Here is a 15,709-nt window from a genome sequence, read left to right on the forward strand (position 1 = left end):
TAATTTAAAGTTGTGCTGAAATACTTCGACGGGAAAAAAAAACTCAAACCCCAATCAAAACAAACGAACAGGAACACCAGCATAAAGCTCCCTGCCATGGCGAGTTCGGATCAATGCTTTTGTCTTCCATTTTACCCAGGGCTCAGGAGAGCAGCGTTGCACCGAGCGCTCTCCCGGCGCGCTCCCGAGCCATGTAAACACGCCCGGGGCCGGGGCCGCGCCGCGGGGTCAGCGGGGCTGCACGATGCGGGCGGGCACACGAGTTTCTGACCTATATTCCCCGCAGCGAGATGAAAACCCTCCCGCCGCAGACGGAGCGCGGCGGGCGAGAGGCCTCCCCCGCCGGCAGGGTGTGTTCGGGGGTGGGGAAAGCGAGCGGGCCGGGGCGAGGATGGAGGCTGGAGGCAGGCGGAGGCGCCGGCACCTGCCCGCCGACACCGCGGCTCCTCCTCCGCCGGCGCGGGCGCGGACACCTGCTGCGGGACAGCCGCGCGGCCAGCGCCGGCCTCGGCCGGGCCCGCCCCGCCGGTTCCGCGAGCCCCCGCGGCGGGGCCGGGGCCGGGGCCGGGCGGGCTCCCCGCGCAGGCCGCGCCGGGCCGGGGCCGGGCCTGGCGGGGCGGGGGGGCTCGGCCCGAGGCCGCGGGGCCTGCGGCGGCGCGGGGCGGGCGCGCCGGGCCCGGCCCCGGGCCCTCCTCCGGGAGCGGCGCCGGGAGGAGGAGGCGGGCGGAGGCGGCGGCCGGTCCCCCTCACTCACCGCTCTCGATCTCGTTGCCCTTCTTGGCGGTGGCGGCGTTCCCCATGGCCGGGCCGGGGCGGGGGCGATGCCGGGCGGAGGCCGGGCCGGGCTCGGCTGGCGGGGCGGCGCGGCCCGCGGGCGCGGCGGCGGCAGCGGCGGCGGCGGAGCTGCCCTGGCCCCGCGCTGGGTCTCTGTGTCTCCGGCCGCCGCGGAGGAGGAGGCGAGCGCTCTGCCCCCTCCCCCGCCCCGCACTCGGCGGAAATGACGGCCGGGGCGGCGCCTCCTCCCGCTGCGCCGCCCGCGGGGGCGCCGCCGACCACGGCCCGACCGCGGCCCGGCCGCTGCCGCAGCCTCGGGCGGGGGCGACTCCGGCCGGCCCGGGGCGAGGGCCGCGGGAGCCCCGGGGAGCGTCCCCCGCCCGGCGGCGGCTCCTCGCGGGGGCAGGGCCGGCGGGGGCCCGCGGCCTCCCCGACCGCCTCCGCAGCCCGGGCCTGGCGGGCGGCGGCCCCGGAGCGCCCCCGCTGCCGCAGGGCAGGCCCGGCCCGCCCGCGGGGCCGCGGCGAGGGCGAGCCCGCCGTGCCCAAGGTGACCCCGCGAGGCCGCGGCCCTGCGGCGCCGCCCGCCCCGCGCCCCCGAGCATCCCCGGGGACACCCGCCGGGGCCCGCGCCCCGCGGGCGGACGGGAGGGAACTCGCACTTGCCGCCTGTTCACTGACTGTTTTTACGTGGCTCATCAGACTATAGAAAAAAAAACCGTAGAAAGTAAGCGGGTTGCCAGGAAAAAAAATTTTTTTCCTCCCCCCCTTTAGCTGCCACCCATCATAAATAGCTACAGCTACGCATTTTCAAGCGGTATTGTGACTTTCAAGTCGATGATAGCTCTCTTTATATATTTACCATATGAAACACTTTGAGCGTTTTAGCTCTGGAAGGAAATGCTTATTAAAAAAAAGGCTCTATTTTATGTGAGGAGAGTGGAGAGCAGAAGTGCTAATCTTATGGATCACAAACTATATATTCTGCCAGGACAATGTATGTCATACCCATGTTTCTGGCAGCCTTTTTTCCCCAAGGCTGCAGGAGTTGCTGTGGCAGCAGCCGTCCAGGCTATCATCCTTCACAGAGGGGCTATCAAAATCCTCTCCCAACATCGTGGGCTGCTTGCCTGTGAAGCACATGCTGTCACAGCCCAATACTGAATTTCCTTATTCTGTAAGACAGGATTTTATACACATACATTAATGCCCACTAAAGCACATACTTCTAGGAACTTTCCAGTCTCCTGAGACTGTACAGTGGAGTACATTGTATGTGAACACTGGGCAGATTTAGCCAGCGTGTGGCTCTACCTTGACAGTTGTACAAACAGCCTGGATTATACAGCTGCAAAGTTTTGGGAACACTAACCAGAATTATCTTGATGTTTTGTAGGTTGAGGTTTGATCAATGAACTTTTCAGTTAAGGGACTTTCTCTTGATTTTCTTCACCTTTACACTTGCATTATCCTGATCTGTGTGAAACTACTTGCTTCAGGGGAGTACCTGTGCTATGATTAAAGAAGCAGTCTCTGAGGAAGCCAGGTCTTTATTGCTTTGAAGATCAGAAAGAAGATGTAGACATGGTGAGGAAATAACCTGCAAACCATTGGAGGCGGTGAAGCTGCTAGTGTTGAAGAGAGCTGTCCCATTTTGCCAAAGCTGGAATCTGTGCGTTCTTTAGGCACTTACCCAGAGGTTCAGTGATTAAGTGGTAATTCACTGCCAAGCAAAGGCACGTAGTTTGCAATGGCCAGATCTGTACCAGGAGGAGAAGTTAAGCATGGGAAAAGGACAGGGTACTTTTGTCATCTATCATCTTGATCACTCATACAGTGACAAAAAACAGAAATCTGAGATGCTGTAGAGTTTAAATAAATATCTGAAGATGCTATCTCAGATAGGTGAAGATCTTATCCCAGTTTTAAACATTTTCCCCGCTCCAGCCATCATCATTTTCGTTTTGGCCAGATTGAGTCTGAGTCAGCTGATTTTCATCCAGGTGCTGACAGGCATTTTGATATCCTTGAGAAGACAGCAGCAGCATCACTAACAAATGAGATGTGCTGCAGCCTCTTTAGCATATTCTTGTCTTTACAGCTCATCCCTTCGCTAGCCAATTATGCTGCAGAGGCTGCACATGTGGGGATCCCCCAAGGTCCAATAGTCATTACTGCCCTTTGGGATTTAGTGGGCACGGATCAGTTGGTCATTGCATGTATTCCAGCAAAATCCTACATATACACATCCAGCACCACATATATATATGTGCACCAATGCAATGACACTGCTTCTTAAGTAAGCACGTGCTCTGAATGCACATGGAGCACTGATGGATTTGCATAAATGCTTATACCCAAGCACCCTCCTAATCAGAAACATAACAAATATAAGTCAACTGTGCTGTGAAACAATAAATGAACCATTTCCACGGTCCTGGCATTACACATCTCAGCAAAGATAACAGAAACAAGGAATTAGGGCTGGACATTTGTATTCTCATTCACACCACTTACACAAATGCTATATTAACAAGTTAATACTCATTGATTGCAGAGCATACTAATGTAGTATAGATTATAGATGTTATGTATATATAATTACTTAGCATTCAGACTGTCAACTCTTATTCTAGCCCTAATCTTCAGTTGCCTTAATTTTCTTATATAAAATCCTTTTATGCTGAAATGTCTCATATCACTGCTCATACAAAAGTAGTTTGTCTTCTTTCTTTCAAGACAATTGATTAAAAAATCAAATCATGCAAATACGAAAAATGTTTTCTTTGGGTATGTTAAAATATTTCACTGAGAGTGCAATCTAAAAAAATTCAAATTCCATTTGTTTTGCTGATCTGTATGAGATTTTAAAAAATATACTCAGCTCAGCAGTTTTACAACTCTGTGCATTTAATGATGGAGCTTCAGTGACTCTCAGCAGGTTTTCATCCACTTTTCTATATATTTGTTGGGAATCAACAATATCAATTAGGAATATCCTAGTAAGACCAGTCTTTTTCTCTGATAAAGCTGAAAGCTCTGTAGCGGATGTATAGTTCCCTCATGAAACTCACATATTTTACTCTACATAGACTTAGAACTAAAAATGAGAGGATCATTTCAGGACAGAAAAGATAAATTTCTGCTAGATCAAAGACTCTCACGTGTTTTTAATAGAAATCACCTGTTCCTATGGTAATGACTTCTGGAGCCACATATCATTTCACTCCATAATAATTCTGATTTCTAGATGAGATAGCAGCATTTCTCTAGCAACTACAGCAGTTGTTTTCAATACACATTTGAAACAAGTCACTAAATTTAAATCATTACGCATCTTCTTTTTCTTCTCTGGCATTTAAGGTGTGCCTGCATTGCAAGGGATTGGCATATACAGATTGATGGGTTTGCCCGTCTGTACTAATAATTCTTACCCTGAGGGCGTAGGCTCTGCTCAGGTTACGAATATGTACCTGCCTTAGTTGTAATTCTCTTTTTATGGCCAGCCTGCCTTACCATTGCAGCAGTGCCTGTAAACTGCAGGGTTTGAATACCATCAGACTGCTCTTCCCCAAATCCCACATTCCTACATTTTTGAATACCCCTAGCAGCCTCCTTCTCTGTTCCTAAACAGACTGATATATTTGGCACTTAACTCTTTGTTTTCCTTTCGGGTTGTTCCAGGCTCCTGGCACATTTCCCGCTCTCAGCTAACCCCTGCTCTGCCAGCGTGGGATGTTTTTCTAGCAGGTTGCTAACGTGCCAAGAAGCATATGTATCTCTTTGTGAACATGGAAGATATTTTCCAAATTTTACAGCTTCTGACCCAGAAACAGGAATATTCATCACTGCAGCATAATTTCAGATTTGCCAAGAATATATCACTTATGTCATGTAGGCGTGCTAAGGGAAAGGCTGAAAGCAGGAGTACAGCGATTTCCCCTGCTCCTCACAGCAGCTACACAGACAGCAATAAACCACGGCCTTGGGCAGGTGAGGCCAAATCCATTGATGCCAAATTCAGTCCTGTCGAGGGCCCACCCGCTTAGAGAGTAAAAGGTCTTACATGGCTTTTCCACAATATCTGAGATTGTCAGCCCCTGAATCCAAGATGAAATTAAAGCAGCTTGGCCAAGAACTTTCTCTGCCAGATCTGAAAAATGTTCTTCAATGCCCTTCAACTGGGAATCCAAATGGAATCTGGAGCCTCAGGAAAGTGTTCCAAACACCATAATTTTGAGGGACATTTTGGTTCAAAGGAGGGAGTCTTAATTAAGGGCAACTTGGGCTTCCTTCAGTATGGCTAGGTACACTTAGAGTAAAAAGCTCCAAAGAAAGTTTACACCAGCAGCCAACACTTCACTACTGCCACCCTTCCGTCTTGGCATGGGATGTTTCCCAAATGTTTCCCAAGGTAGCCAGTGATCAAAAACACCCCATGTAAATATAAAAGCAAGGGATTTATATATTTCCTTATTGATTTTTAACTACAGTTCACCACAAACCTCTCAAGAGCCCTAAAGTTGCAAGGTGGGGTTTTTTCCTGATGTTTTAAACTTATTTAAAGAAACTGGTACTATGCTTTTGCCGTCAGTATTGCCCCTTGACAAGAGAGCATTTTATCAAATTTTCTATGGATAGTGACTACATGTTCAGTCATAGGAAGTGGCAGGTGCTGTCTTATGATCAACGTCCTGCTGAGTAGACGTGTTTTTTTCCGAGATAAACTACAGACGTCCTTAGTGGGCAAGTGCAGCTGCTCAGTTCTCAGCCTTTATCTCCCACGATCATTGGGCTCAGTGGGTGTAGTCTCTTCATATCAGCCAGGCAGCACTTTGGTCACTTGCTTGTAACTGTTCTGCAGATTATTCCATATTTGTAGAAGATACTGCCTGCAAATTTGTGATTCAGAAGAAATTCCTAATTACTGTTACAGAAAATTCATACTGACCTGTCTCTGTAACTGGCTTTGTGATCATTTTGTGGGTATCTGGCTGGCATCAGGCTCATTTAAAAAATTTCCTTATTTGCATCAAGAGAAGTCAATGATCTTAAAGGCCTTTTTCTGACCTAAATAATTCTATGATTCTCTAAGTTCTTTGCTGTTCTACACAGGTGTTCCAGGTTTTTTAAGTCCATGATAGATTGCTCAGCCTAAGAAAAGCAAGATATTTTACATTATCTTGATTTGCTGCACTTCTGAAAAATTGATTTTGTACATACTGAGTAGAGGAAAACAAACAAACAAACAAATGCACATTTTGTCTTGTATTTTTAGTAATTTAGCAATATATTTGTTTTGCTGCACGTGAACTATAGAAGGAATGAAACATAAATCAAAATTGATGATATAGTTGTCTGACATTAGATTCTCATTTAGTCAGAGATTTGAATAGAAATTTGACTTCTTGTCTAGTCAAAGTTATTTTAAAATGCATAGCTCTTAAAAAAACTGATAGTAAACCAGTTTCAGGGTAGTTGACTTAGTTATCTGCATGCTTACCATAATTGAGAGGTGACCAATATTTTACTGATGATTGTTTGTTCTTACGTATATTGAGACTCTGAATCACTTACCTTCTATGGAATAAAGAAGATTAAAAACAAAAGTAGTGGTGTTTTTTAATTTATCTTCTTATGTCTTTCTACAGAGATCTCCAAGTTAATTACAGCTGCTAATTTAAAGTAGACTAAGCTATGTTAAATGCCTCAGTATCTATTTTTCTTCAGAATTAAAAATGACCTTAATTCAATGTAGCCTACCTCACTTTGGAAGTGAAATAAGCTAGGTTAACTGAAGGTCATTTTAATTCTAACTAGGAGAGTTCACACAAAGAGTTCACCAAGTTTTGTACATATTCTGCACCCAATAAGTGAGTGATGATGAGGAACTAGTAGTCACATATCTAAATCTAAGCTTTATTGTATTCTGCTCAAATGCATGTCCTGTAAATTGTGTCCCACTGTCACATATTACAGTACTGGGTAAAGAAGTCTAGATAAAAAGGTTCTTAATGTGTAATCAGCTCTTCTGCTGTAGTATCTTTAGTAGTGCCATCTAAAAATAGGAAAACAATCTAAGATGGTTTTCCTGGTTTATTATTTGTTTCTAGGAGCATATTTTTAAAACAGAAAAAAAAATCACTTTCATAAACCTTTAATTTTACCCACTTGTCTTTCTACAGCCTGTTGATTTTCTCTTAGCCCAGTTCTAGAAACTGGGAGTTGGGCACATATGCCTAACTGAAGGTAGTATGTCCCATTTGCTCTCATCTTTTGCTGCAAGTGTCTTCTATTCCAAAGAAAACAGGCATCCAAGGCAGCAACATGCAGTTTGTTCATGGTTCAGACCTCTGGCACTTACAGTCAAATTAATACAAGCTTTTGCTTTTCAGCATCCTCCATCTACTTCAGTTGTGTTGTTATTCCTTGATCATGAGTTCAAGATCTGTGTGCTTTTCTGCCTCTAACATCTCTGTCTTACGGTATTTTGAGCTCTTGGCAATATCTAAGGTTTCAGAGCACTGTCCAGTCCAACACTTATTCAAGTACTAGTACCTTGGCAGCTTCTAAATTGCCTCATCTAGAGTCTGCTTCTCCCAGGAGTCTATTTCTGTATTATTTGCTCCACTTTCTGTTGAAAACCAGCTGCTTTTTAAAGTTTTAAGGGTGTTTTTAGTATTTTTTTAATCTACAAATCTTCACCAGCTCTCCCCCTAGGGCAGGTTAATGTCATGCTTTGTCGTACACCTCTAGCAGATAAAATTGTCACCCCAATCTTATAACGTACAAGATAGTTTTAAACCTTCAGGATCAAAGCATATAACATTTATATGCTTCATTTTTATTTAGACTGCAATACCCCTCGTTTTTTTGTAACAGCCTCATGAATATCCCCCTTCTCTTGTGTTTTTGAGAATTGTTAAATACACCAAATGCATCAGCGCTTGCTATTTTCCAGAGGGAAACCTCCTTCTGATAGACTTGCTTTAATAAACACTTACTGCTTTCAGATGTACACTGAAGTTCTTGCCTCTTTTCCAGTAGTTTCTGGTATTTCCAGAGTTCGAGCCTTTCAATGCTTCAATTTCTTCTCAGTGTCTTTTTTTGATTTCTTTTTACTGCTCGTGCCATGAATGAGGAGTCATTCCAGGCTCAGAGAGTTTCAGTAGATGTTCTTTAATCACATGTGTCTGCAGTGCCTTTTCCTCACACTTTTAAACCAGAAAGCTAAATCTCAAAAAGAACATTTAGACCAGTAACCTTTCATTAGGAGAAATAATAAGAAAAAAATTATAGTATCGTATTCATAGGTGTGAATCTATTGAAAAACAGTATTGAAAACAGTAAAAGCCACTTTGCATATGAAAAAAAGCAGCCAATAAACCAGTCTATAAAGTTAATTTACTATTTTTAGATTGCTTTTGGCTTATGTTTGACTGACAAAGCTAGAAGAAATATCTATGGTGCTAGCCAAGTAGAACATATTAATCCTCATTAGCATAAAGAAGTGATTATTTCAAGTAGTTGTAATGTAAATGTCAATGTAAAAGCTTTTTCCTCTCAGCTCCACAGTCTGGGAAGCCATTGGCAGAATGTGCTTTGATATAGGTAGATATTCTGCATATTTGATAGATGCATGACTGATTCACCAAGAAAGGGAAGTTGAATGTTTTCAAGCATTTTTTTAATCTCATGAAACAGAGAACTTTGACTTCCATTTGCATTTAGTCCAAGCCAGATTTTCTTTTAGCTCAGTTTCACATCTGAAATGCTGAGGTAATTTTCTAATAGTAGTTGAAATAAATGTAGAGCTTCCAGTGAAACTTTTATTGTTTTAATCCATATTAAAAGATGGTAACCATGTGAAATACAGTTTTTGCACGTGGTATTTTGCAATTGGTATTAAGTAGTCTGATTTTAACAATTACATTTACAAGAAAGAGTTCCATTCCATTTTGTGCAAAGAGTAGATCCTTTCCCAAGTAATACATTAAGACCAGTAAATGTATACATATAAAAATTATCCTCAAGAATTTCTCATTTCCAATACTGTAATTGCTTCTGAATAATTTCTGGTAAAAACAATCAATTAGGGTCTTTAACAGAGGATGTATAGAAATCTGATGCCTTAGAGATAACGTCTGCACTTCTTTGTTATGCTCAGGTGCAACATTTTAACTCAGAGGTGATGGGATTTTATGTGTAGATCACTTGAAATAGCTGCTTTTTTGTCCTTTGATATCTCCCCTCAGAAATCTTCCCTTCAGTCTACTTTATCACAGTAAAAGTTATCCTGTGATTTAAACATATTTTTTTTGTTCCTCCTGGTTTTACTTCTTTATATTGCTAAAAAAATATTTCCATTCCTCCCCAAGAAATGTCCTTTTCTGTACCCCAAAGACTTAATATGCCTTTAGTCTTACACTCTGCTTTCCCCCCTTTTCTATCCCTTTTGCCCACCTTCATTCTCTCTCCCACTCTCTTCCATTTACTTGCTCTTTCCCTTTACTGTACTGCAGATTTACTACTAGAATTGCTATTTTGTAAGAGGAGTTCACAAACCAATGGCATTCAGCAGCACAGTGTTTAGCATCCCTGCCTCCTCCAAATATTTGGTACATTAGATCTTATTTTCACTACTAGTGTTGAACAAAGATGCAGGCATGTCTAAATCAGCCAGAGCCCTTCCTGGTCACTAGTGAAAAGACAAACCAGGTTTCTGATCCCCTGGCACACACAGGCAGAGGCAAAGGCCATAAAAGCCATTGCTGAGGAGAAACTATTTTTGTGAAGTGTCAAATGGAATCTTGGTTTCTTCATACTCTGATGAAGTTTGGCCATCAGTGACACCAGGACGTCACCTGCAACACTGGGCCTGGGTAGTTTTTCAGGTTTTGTGCCTGTAACTCCTCATAAACTATCTCAAAGAAAATACCTTTGTTGCATCCTCTCTTTCATGGTTTTCATAAAAATTTCATCAATTTATTGAAGAGACAAGAGTATAATTAGCCATATCCACTCCATCGAAGTTAGCATGGCATGGTATATTGAATGGGCACAAAAGACATGTTAGAAATGGTTCTCTTAGGTAAATAATTTATTCCTGTAATATCTTGGAAATGCTAAATCCAGGCTGCAATTGCTCTCCTTCAGTTTAAAACACTTCCCCTGTGGAGAACGAGGGAAGGATATTTTTTTTCTATTTGCTGGCTTTTTGAAGGGGGAGCTAAATAGTTTCTATATTGATCCTTTAACATGCAAATATTAATAACATAATCAATACCAATACTTACCATTTACGCAGTGCTTTTTCATCCACAAATCTCAGGGTTAGATAGCCAGGTGAAGCAAGAGACTTCTGAAAGTTCCAGTGGTGTTGGAGAGCAGCGATCCAATGGTAGCTGGGATCTCAAGGGACGAGGGAGGAGAAAGGCTGGAGGAGGTTCAGGCAGAGCAGCAGGACCCCTTGGAGAGGGAAGCTTCACCCTGCCACGGAGAGGAGAGCATGGTAAAGGAAAGAAATACTGCAAGACAGAAGAGAAGGAGGTTTGAAAATGGTACACAGAGGAAAATGAACCTGGGAGAACTGGAGCACATGCAAGTGCAGAAGAAAGAAGAACAGATAAAATAGTAATAGAGGAATTGTAGAACTTGCTTCATGCAACAGGAAAATATGCAATATGGTCTTTTAAGAAAGAAAATAGGAGGAGATGGTAACCTATCTCATTTGGAGAGAAAAGGTGTTGCTTATGACTGGGAGAACCTGTGATTTTGTTACAACCTGGACGATGCATGCACAGTCCGGGTTCATCCCTGCCTGTGTCTGCTCCATGGGTGGTGCTGTCTTTTCCCATGGCTCTGAGTGGAGTAATTTGCAGACTTCTGGTCCAGATGCAGTCTTTTAATATATGTTTGGACAGCTGCATCACAATGGGGGCCTAATTTTGAATGAGGTCTCTGTTTTCTACCATAATTGAAATAATAAATCATAATCACTCAGTAATGTTGTCACTATCACTTCTTGGACATAAAAATCCAATGAGATCATAAGAAAACATAAATTATATTAATATTATCTATTATAGTAAAAAACCCTACAATCCATAGTCTGAAGCAAAACACGCAATGCCTGTGTAAAGTACAATTGTAGTAGTCTTGTTTGTTTGCTACAACAAGCAGTTGTATCAAAGGATTTGCTAAAAGTGTGCAGGATTCTCCTCCCCCGGGCTGTGTTCCTCTATGGGCAGGGCACTCTGCAGAGTTCCCTCCCTTGGGATTTTGGAGACTATAGCACAGTCAGGGCAGGCCCCTTTAAATCTCTTTGTTTTATCTGGTTGCCCAGGACAACCCCTGCAAACATCAGTGGAGCAACTCGTGGTCTTCAAAAAGCTGGGACCTTGAGGAAAAGCTGGGTCATGTGGGGACAGAGAGATCCTGTGTAACCACACCTGTATGAGCAGCACAGACTTATTTTGCACATTTCTTTTTGAATTCTTTTTGCTTTTACAGTCAGTTTTAATTTGTGATACATGGCAAAAATAAACCTGTTTTTCTGGCGGCAGCTTTTTTTCTTGTTTTGTGTATTGCTTTCTGTTGTGATATAAATATTTATTGATTAAATATTTATATAAAACAAAAGAAGAATATCAGAAAGAATACTTTGACTATACAAAACTCAAAACTCCACTTATCATTTTATTTTGATAATGCTGTTTTTATTGTGCCTTTTGAGGTGACTGAGAAAGCTGAAAAGTCTATTAGAAAGCTAATTAAAAATACTAGGGAAATTCAAATAAGAGTGAAAATGGTAGCCTTTGCAATGAGTTGCCATTAGACGTAACAAATAGAGGGGTTAAATATTTGCTAGCTCATAAATATTTCAAAGCTTGCTCTTACTGATATGAAACAGCAAGTTCTATCTTATACAGAATTCTGAAAAAATAAAAAAAAAATGAAAACAACAAAACAATCTGGCAGTTCTGTGTCCCTGATACTTCAGAATCACTTTTTTCTCCCCAGATAATATTTTAAAATGAGATTAAAGGTTTATCTAGTTTGCCTCCTCTCCTGGCAGTGTTTCAATACTAGTTGCTTTAGAAAACTATTACTATTACTGCTGTATGTTTTGTTAAAAGTAGTAATATAATGTTAGTATATTACTGCTTTTCCAGATTTAAAACATTATATTCTTCCTATATATCACTCCCTTTCACTGCTGTCTATAAAATAATTGCTATCTGTGGGAAATATATAGACAGGTGAATTTGGTCACAGATGAAAACAAATTAATTTTGAACTCCATTTTATGTCTCTAATATTTAAGATTAAAATCTCCATTTAGGTTGCGTTAATATTGTAACTCTATAACTTGTATTTGATATAAAAATACACCTCTTAAAATGTAGTTATGAAAAAACTCATATTATTTCATATGTAAAACCCGTGGTTCTGTGATTAGATGATGAAAAAAGTCTGAGGTAGTAACTTTATTAGACTAACTGGATCTCACAAATGAGTGTTAAGCTATTTGGAAGTTTTGGTTGAATCCTGTGAATGTCATTCTTCCCTTCATTTTTCTGAGAGAGGAAAAGGCAGTTAAAGCAATTCTTGCTTATGTAATCAAAATTCATGTCATCTTAAGTCTTACATAGCCTTTCAAATGAGAACAAAGTAACCAGAATATATAAATGAGTCAAAACAGGGTAAAATGCAGAACAATTAAACTGAATGTGAATTGAAATCCTGTGTAACTGTGGTTGGAACTCTGAATGGTAAAATCTTCCTGGAGCTGCAGATTTCAGTGCATTTTTTATAAAATGCGAAGTGTCATTTCTCTTCTACAAACTGTGTTGAAGGAGACTTTTTTAGTCTGACATAGGAATAGGATGGGACTCGGATTGTAGCAAACCCATAATCTGCCACTGTCTGCTCTGGATCATCAGCTGGAAAACTCTTTATTTTTAACAGAAGCACTGTGCTTTAAAGAAATAAGGGTTAATATCAGGCTATCTGTTCTACATTTGCATCCTACTCATTATCTTAAAAGGGGATAAAACAGCTTTCCAGACATGAGCTATTTTTTGCATGGAAATTCACATACACTCAGTGAGATAATTTCACAGTGTGCTATTCCACAAGTCCTCACCCCACACATTTCAGTTGATTTTATAGTCTCTGTTAATAGTTCCTGTTGGTGAATGCTACACGAGAGAGACAAATTTTCAGTCTGTAAAAGTTACAGGAAAAGAGCAAATAGATACTATCCAGTCTGTAGAAAATGTTACCTATGTCAGGGTATTCTTAGCTGTCCTGCAAGTTAACCCCCATGTTGTTTATATTTTCTAGAACCAGAAATTCCTGTTGGAAATAGCAAGCAAGATTTGATTGAAAGGGTAAACAAAACTCTATTGCTGAACAGAAAAGTTCCTTCTACACTCCGAATTAAATCTCATATGCCTATCCAGACAAATATTAGTTAAGCTAGTATGAGATATGCAGTCCAAAAGTTCCTCGTGAAAGATAACACAAAAGAAAAAATCCTACAATCTGTTCTACATCAAGTCAAATCAAATCAATAAATAAAATTCCAGGTTCCTCCAAAGCCTGTTATACGAGGGCAGTGAGGGTACTAATAAATCTCCTGGCCCTGATGAGCCTCAGCTGGAAGTTCCCCAAACCCGTGGGCTCCGAAGCTCTATTTCAGTTCAGCCCTGAGTTCTCAGCTCTTGGAGCTCCACTAGAGGAGTGCAGGTTGTCTGTATGGTCACACTGTGGCTGTGGCTTGTGTAGCTCCTCAGCTTAGATTTAGTCCTGCCTCGTTGTTGTGGATCTGCCCGGGAATTGCTGGACCTTATCCTTGCCTGCTGACTGACTTCCTGGCCTGACCTTGCATCTGCCTCATCACTGTGATGCTGCCTTATGATACGGGTTCTTGCTTGAATCTGTCCACCATCTCCAGATATAAATTTCTACTTTCCTTCAACTTATGTCTCATTTGATCTTACAGTCTTCATACAGTGGAAACACTTCTTTTTGTCTTTACTGGCTTGATGGCTGCTCAACAAAAAGAAATGCCTCTCCAAACTGCTGAAGTTCTGAGAGTCTTCCTTTCTTAAACAGGGGCAGACAGCAGACAGGAACTTGAAGATATTTGAAAAAGAACCTCCAAGCTTTGATTGCTAAACAGATAAAGATGCTCTGAAATAATATTTTGTGTGGTTAAAAACAGACGTGTTCCTGTCTTAAAGCTGCTCAAAACCATGGCCTGAACCAAAGGGGCCAAGTTAAGTTGAGAGTAACTGCCTGTAGTCTGTGGATACCCTTGGTGCTATGGTGTCTGCTTACACCAGTACTGAGCTTCACCCAGAGCGTGTTTGGAGTGATGAGGACTATAAAAAGTTATTGTACATGAGATGCTATGCTATGTCAATATCATAATGCTATAGCTTGTGAATTCACATTGATCTGCATAATAAAAGATGCTTACAGCAGTGATGAACTCAATCAAGCGCATGTTTGCTGATACATAAAAAAATAACAAGCCATCTTGCTGGGCATTTGATTTGCAGGAGATAATCCCAGACAGTACTCTGAAGATTAGAGAGAGAGGAGATAAGAAGCTGTGACAGGCTGGCAGTATCGGCCTGAAACACCATCCCCTATTAGCAGGTGTTGGTGCTGCTGGGAAGCTGCTGCATGGATTTTGCTAACACACTGAGCAGATGGCTTATAAAAGAAATAGGTTTTGCTTTTTGAAGCAAAAATTATGTAGGGGCTGAGAAATCTTGTAGCAAGAATCCCAAGGGAATATATAGCATGGGGAGGGAAGTTGAGCCGAACTTGTTTCTTCATTGGTAATGTTTTCTAGTCTGACACTAGAAAATGGGTGGTTTAGGACAGCACAGACTGTGTTTGGACATGGCTTTATAGTAAGTGGGAAAATGCACCTGTTTAGAAAAGCATAATGATCTATTTAGTAAATATATTCTAAGATGAATGTTGTGCAAACAGATGAAAAAAGTGGGAATAGCTATTATTCCTATTATACAGCTACATTCTGGTTCTGTTTCAAAGCTTTTGAACTTCATGATTGTTACATTTAATGTTTTGAAACCCTTTTTGGCATTTGCCAGTGCCAACAGTTGCACAAACATGGAACATGTTTCAACAGCAGAAGTAAAATGCAACTTCAAATTTTCTGGATCATATCAGACTATGAATCCTACTGCAACTCTGCAAGCTGATGGTTGACTGGGCAGGAGAATTAGGTTTGCATTTCAAAGCCTATTTTGTGACTTTGTTCAAAGACCAGTGATCTTCAGAGAATTTAATTATCCTCTTTGTAATTTGAAGACATTGTATTTACTGGATTTGAGATGGATCACATGTACACAGCATTACAGAGCTCATAATTATTCAGGAAGTATGTTAGTAGTAATAGGAAAGGTGAAATAGGAACTATGCTCAAATCATCAAGCTTTCTCTCAAAGATAGAATTGATCCAATTGCCCCTACAATTCTTCTACTGTGACAATTAAATTCATACAGGAACCCACGATTCCTGGATGGAAAAATAGGAAAAAACTAAGAAAATTCATAGAAATATGTAGATTTCTGAGAAAGCACATTCTTCCTGATCTCTGGTTTTCTGTTTTGCCTGTGTTTATTTGTGAAATTCGTAAGATAATCTTCACGCCATACAAAAGGTATTTTTATTACTAGTTCTATTTACAGTAATTATCTAGGCACATCTGTTCTCAAGTGCATCAATGTTCAATATTTAAAATAGCTTAATATTAAAAATAAAACTCTAAGGATCCTAATTAAGCATCTGTGTATTTAATACCCTGCTTTTGTTTCTTACTCCATTTTGCTAGCTCTAATGTTTGCACATGGAGGTAAGAGTACCATCTCCTTTCAGAGTGATTCAGAATGC

At 41.7% G+C, this 15,709-nt stretch overlaps 1 protein-coding gene and 1 long non-coding RNA gene across 2 annotated transcripts in view; both read right to left on the minus strand.

Moving 5' to 3' along the window:
• PRKACB (protein kinase cAMP-activated catalytic subunit beta) overlaps window positions 1–1,132 on the minus strand; it is a 68,157-nt gene extending 67,025 nt beyond the window's left edge. The window contains exon 1 of the mRNA XM_027728112.2: window positions 755–1,132. Within this exon, the coding sequence (XP_027583913.1) occupies window positions 755–800 (46 nt within the window). The 5' untranslated portion in view covers window positions 801–1,132. The remainder of the gene's footprint in view (window positions 1–754) is intronic.
• Window positions 1,133–5,216: 4,084 nt separating this feature from the next.
• On the minus strand, window positions 5,217–11,376 carry LOC120324765. The gene is made up of 3 exons (XR_005566319.1): window positions 10,068–11,376; window positions 7,776–8,007; window positions 5,217–5,663 (listed from the first exon to the last, which is right to left on the minus strand). It is a non-coding gene; the product is annotated as an uncharacterized LOC120324765 (long non-coding RNA).
• Window positions 11,377–15,709: the final 4,333 nt, after the last annotated feature.

This window comes from Pipra filicauda, unplaced genomic scaffold, assembly GCF_003945595.2.
Source record: "Pipra filicauda isolate LSUMZ 115617 unplaced genomic scaffold, ASM394559v2 scaffold692_size275598_pilon, whole genome shotgun sequence".
In the NCBI taxonomy this organism is placed as follows: domain Eukaryota; kingdom Metazoa; phylum Chordata; class Aves; order Passeriformes; family Pipridae; genus Pipra; species Pipra filicauda.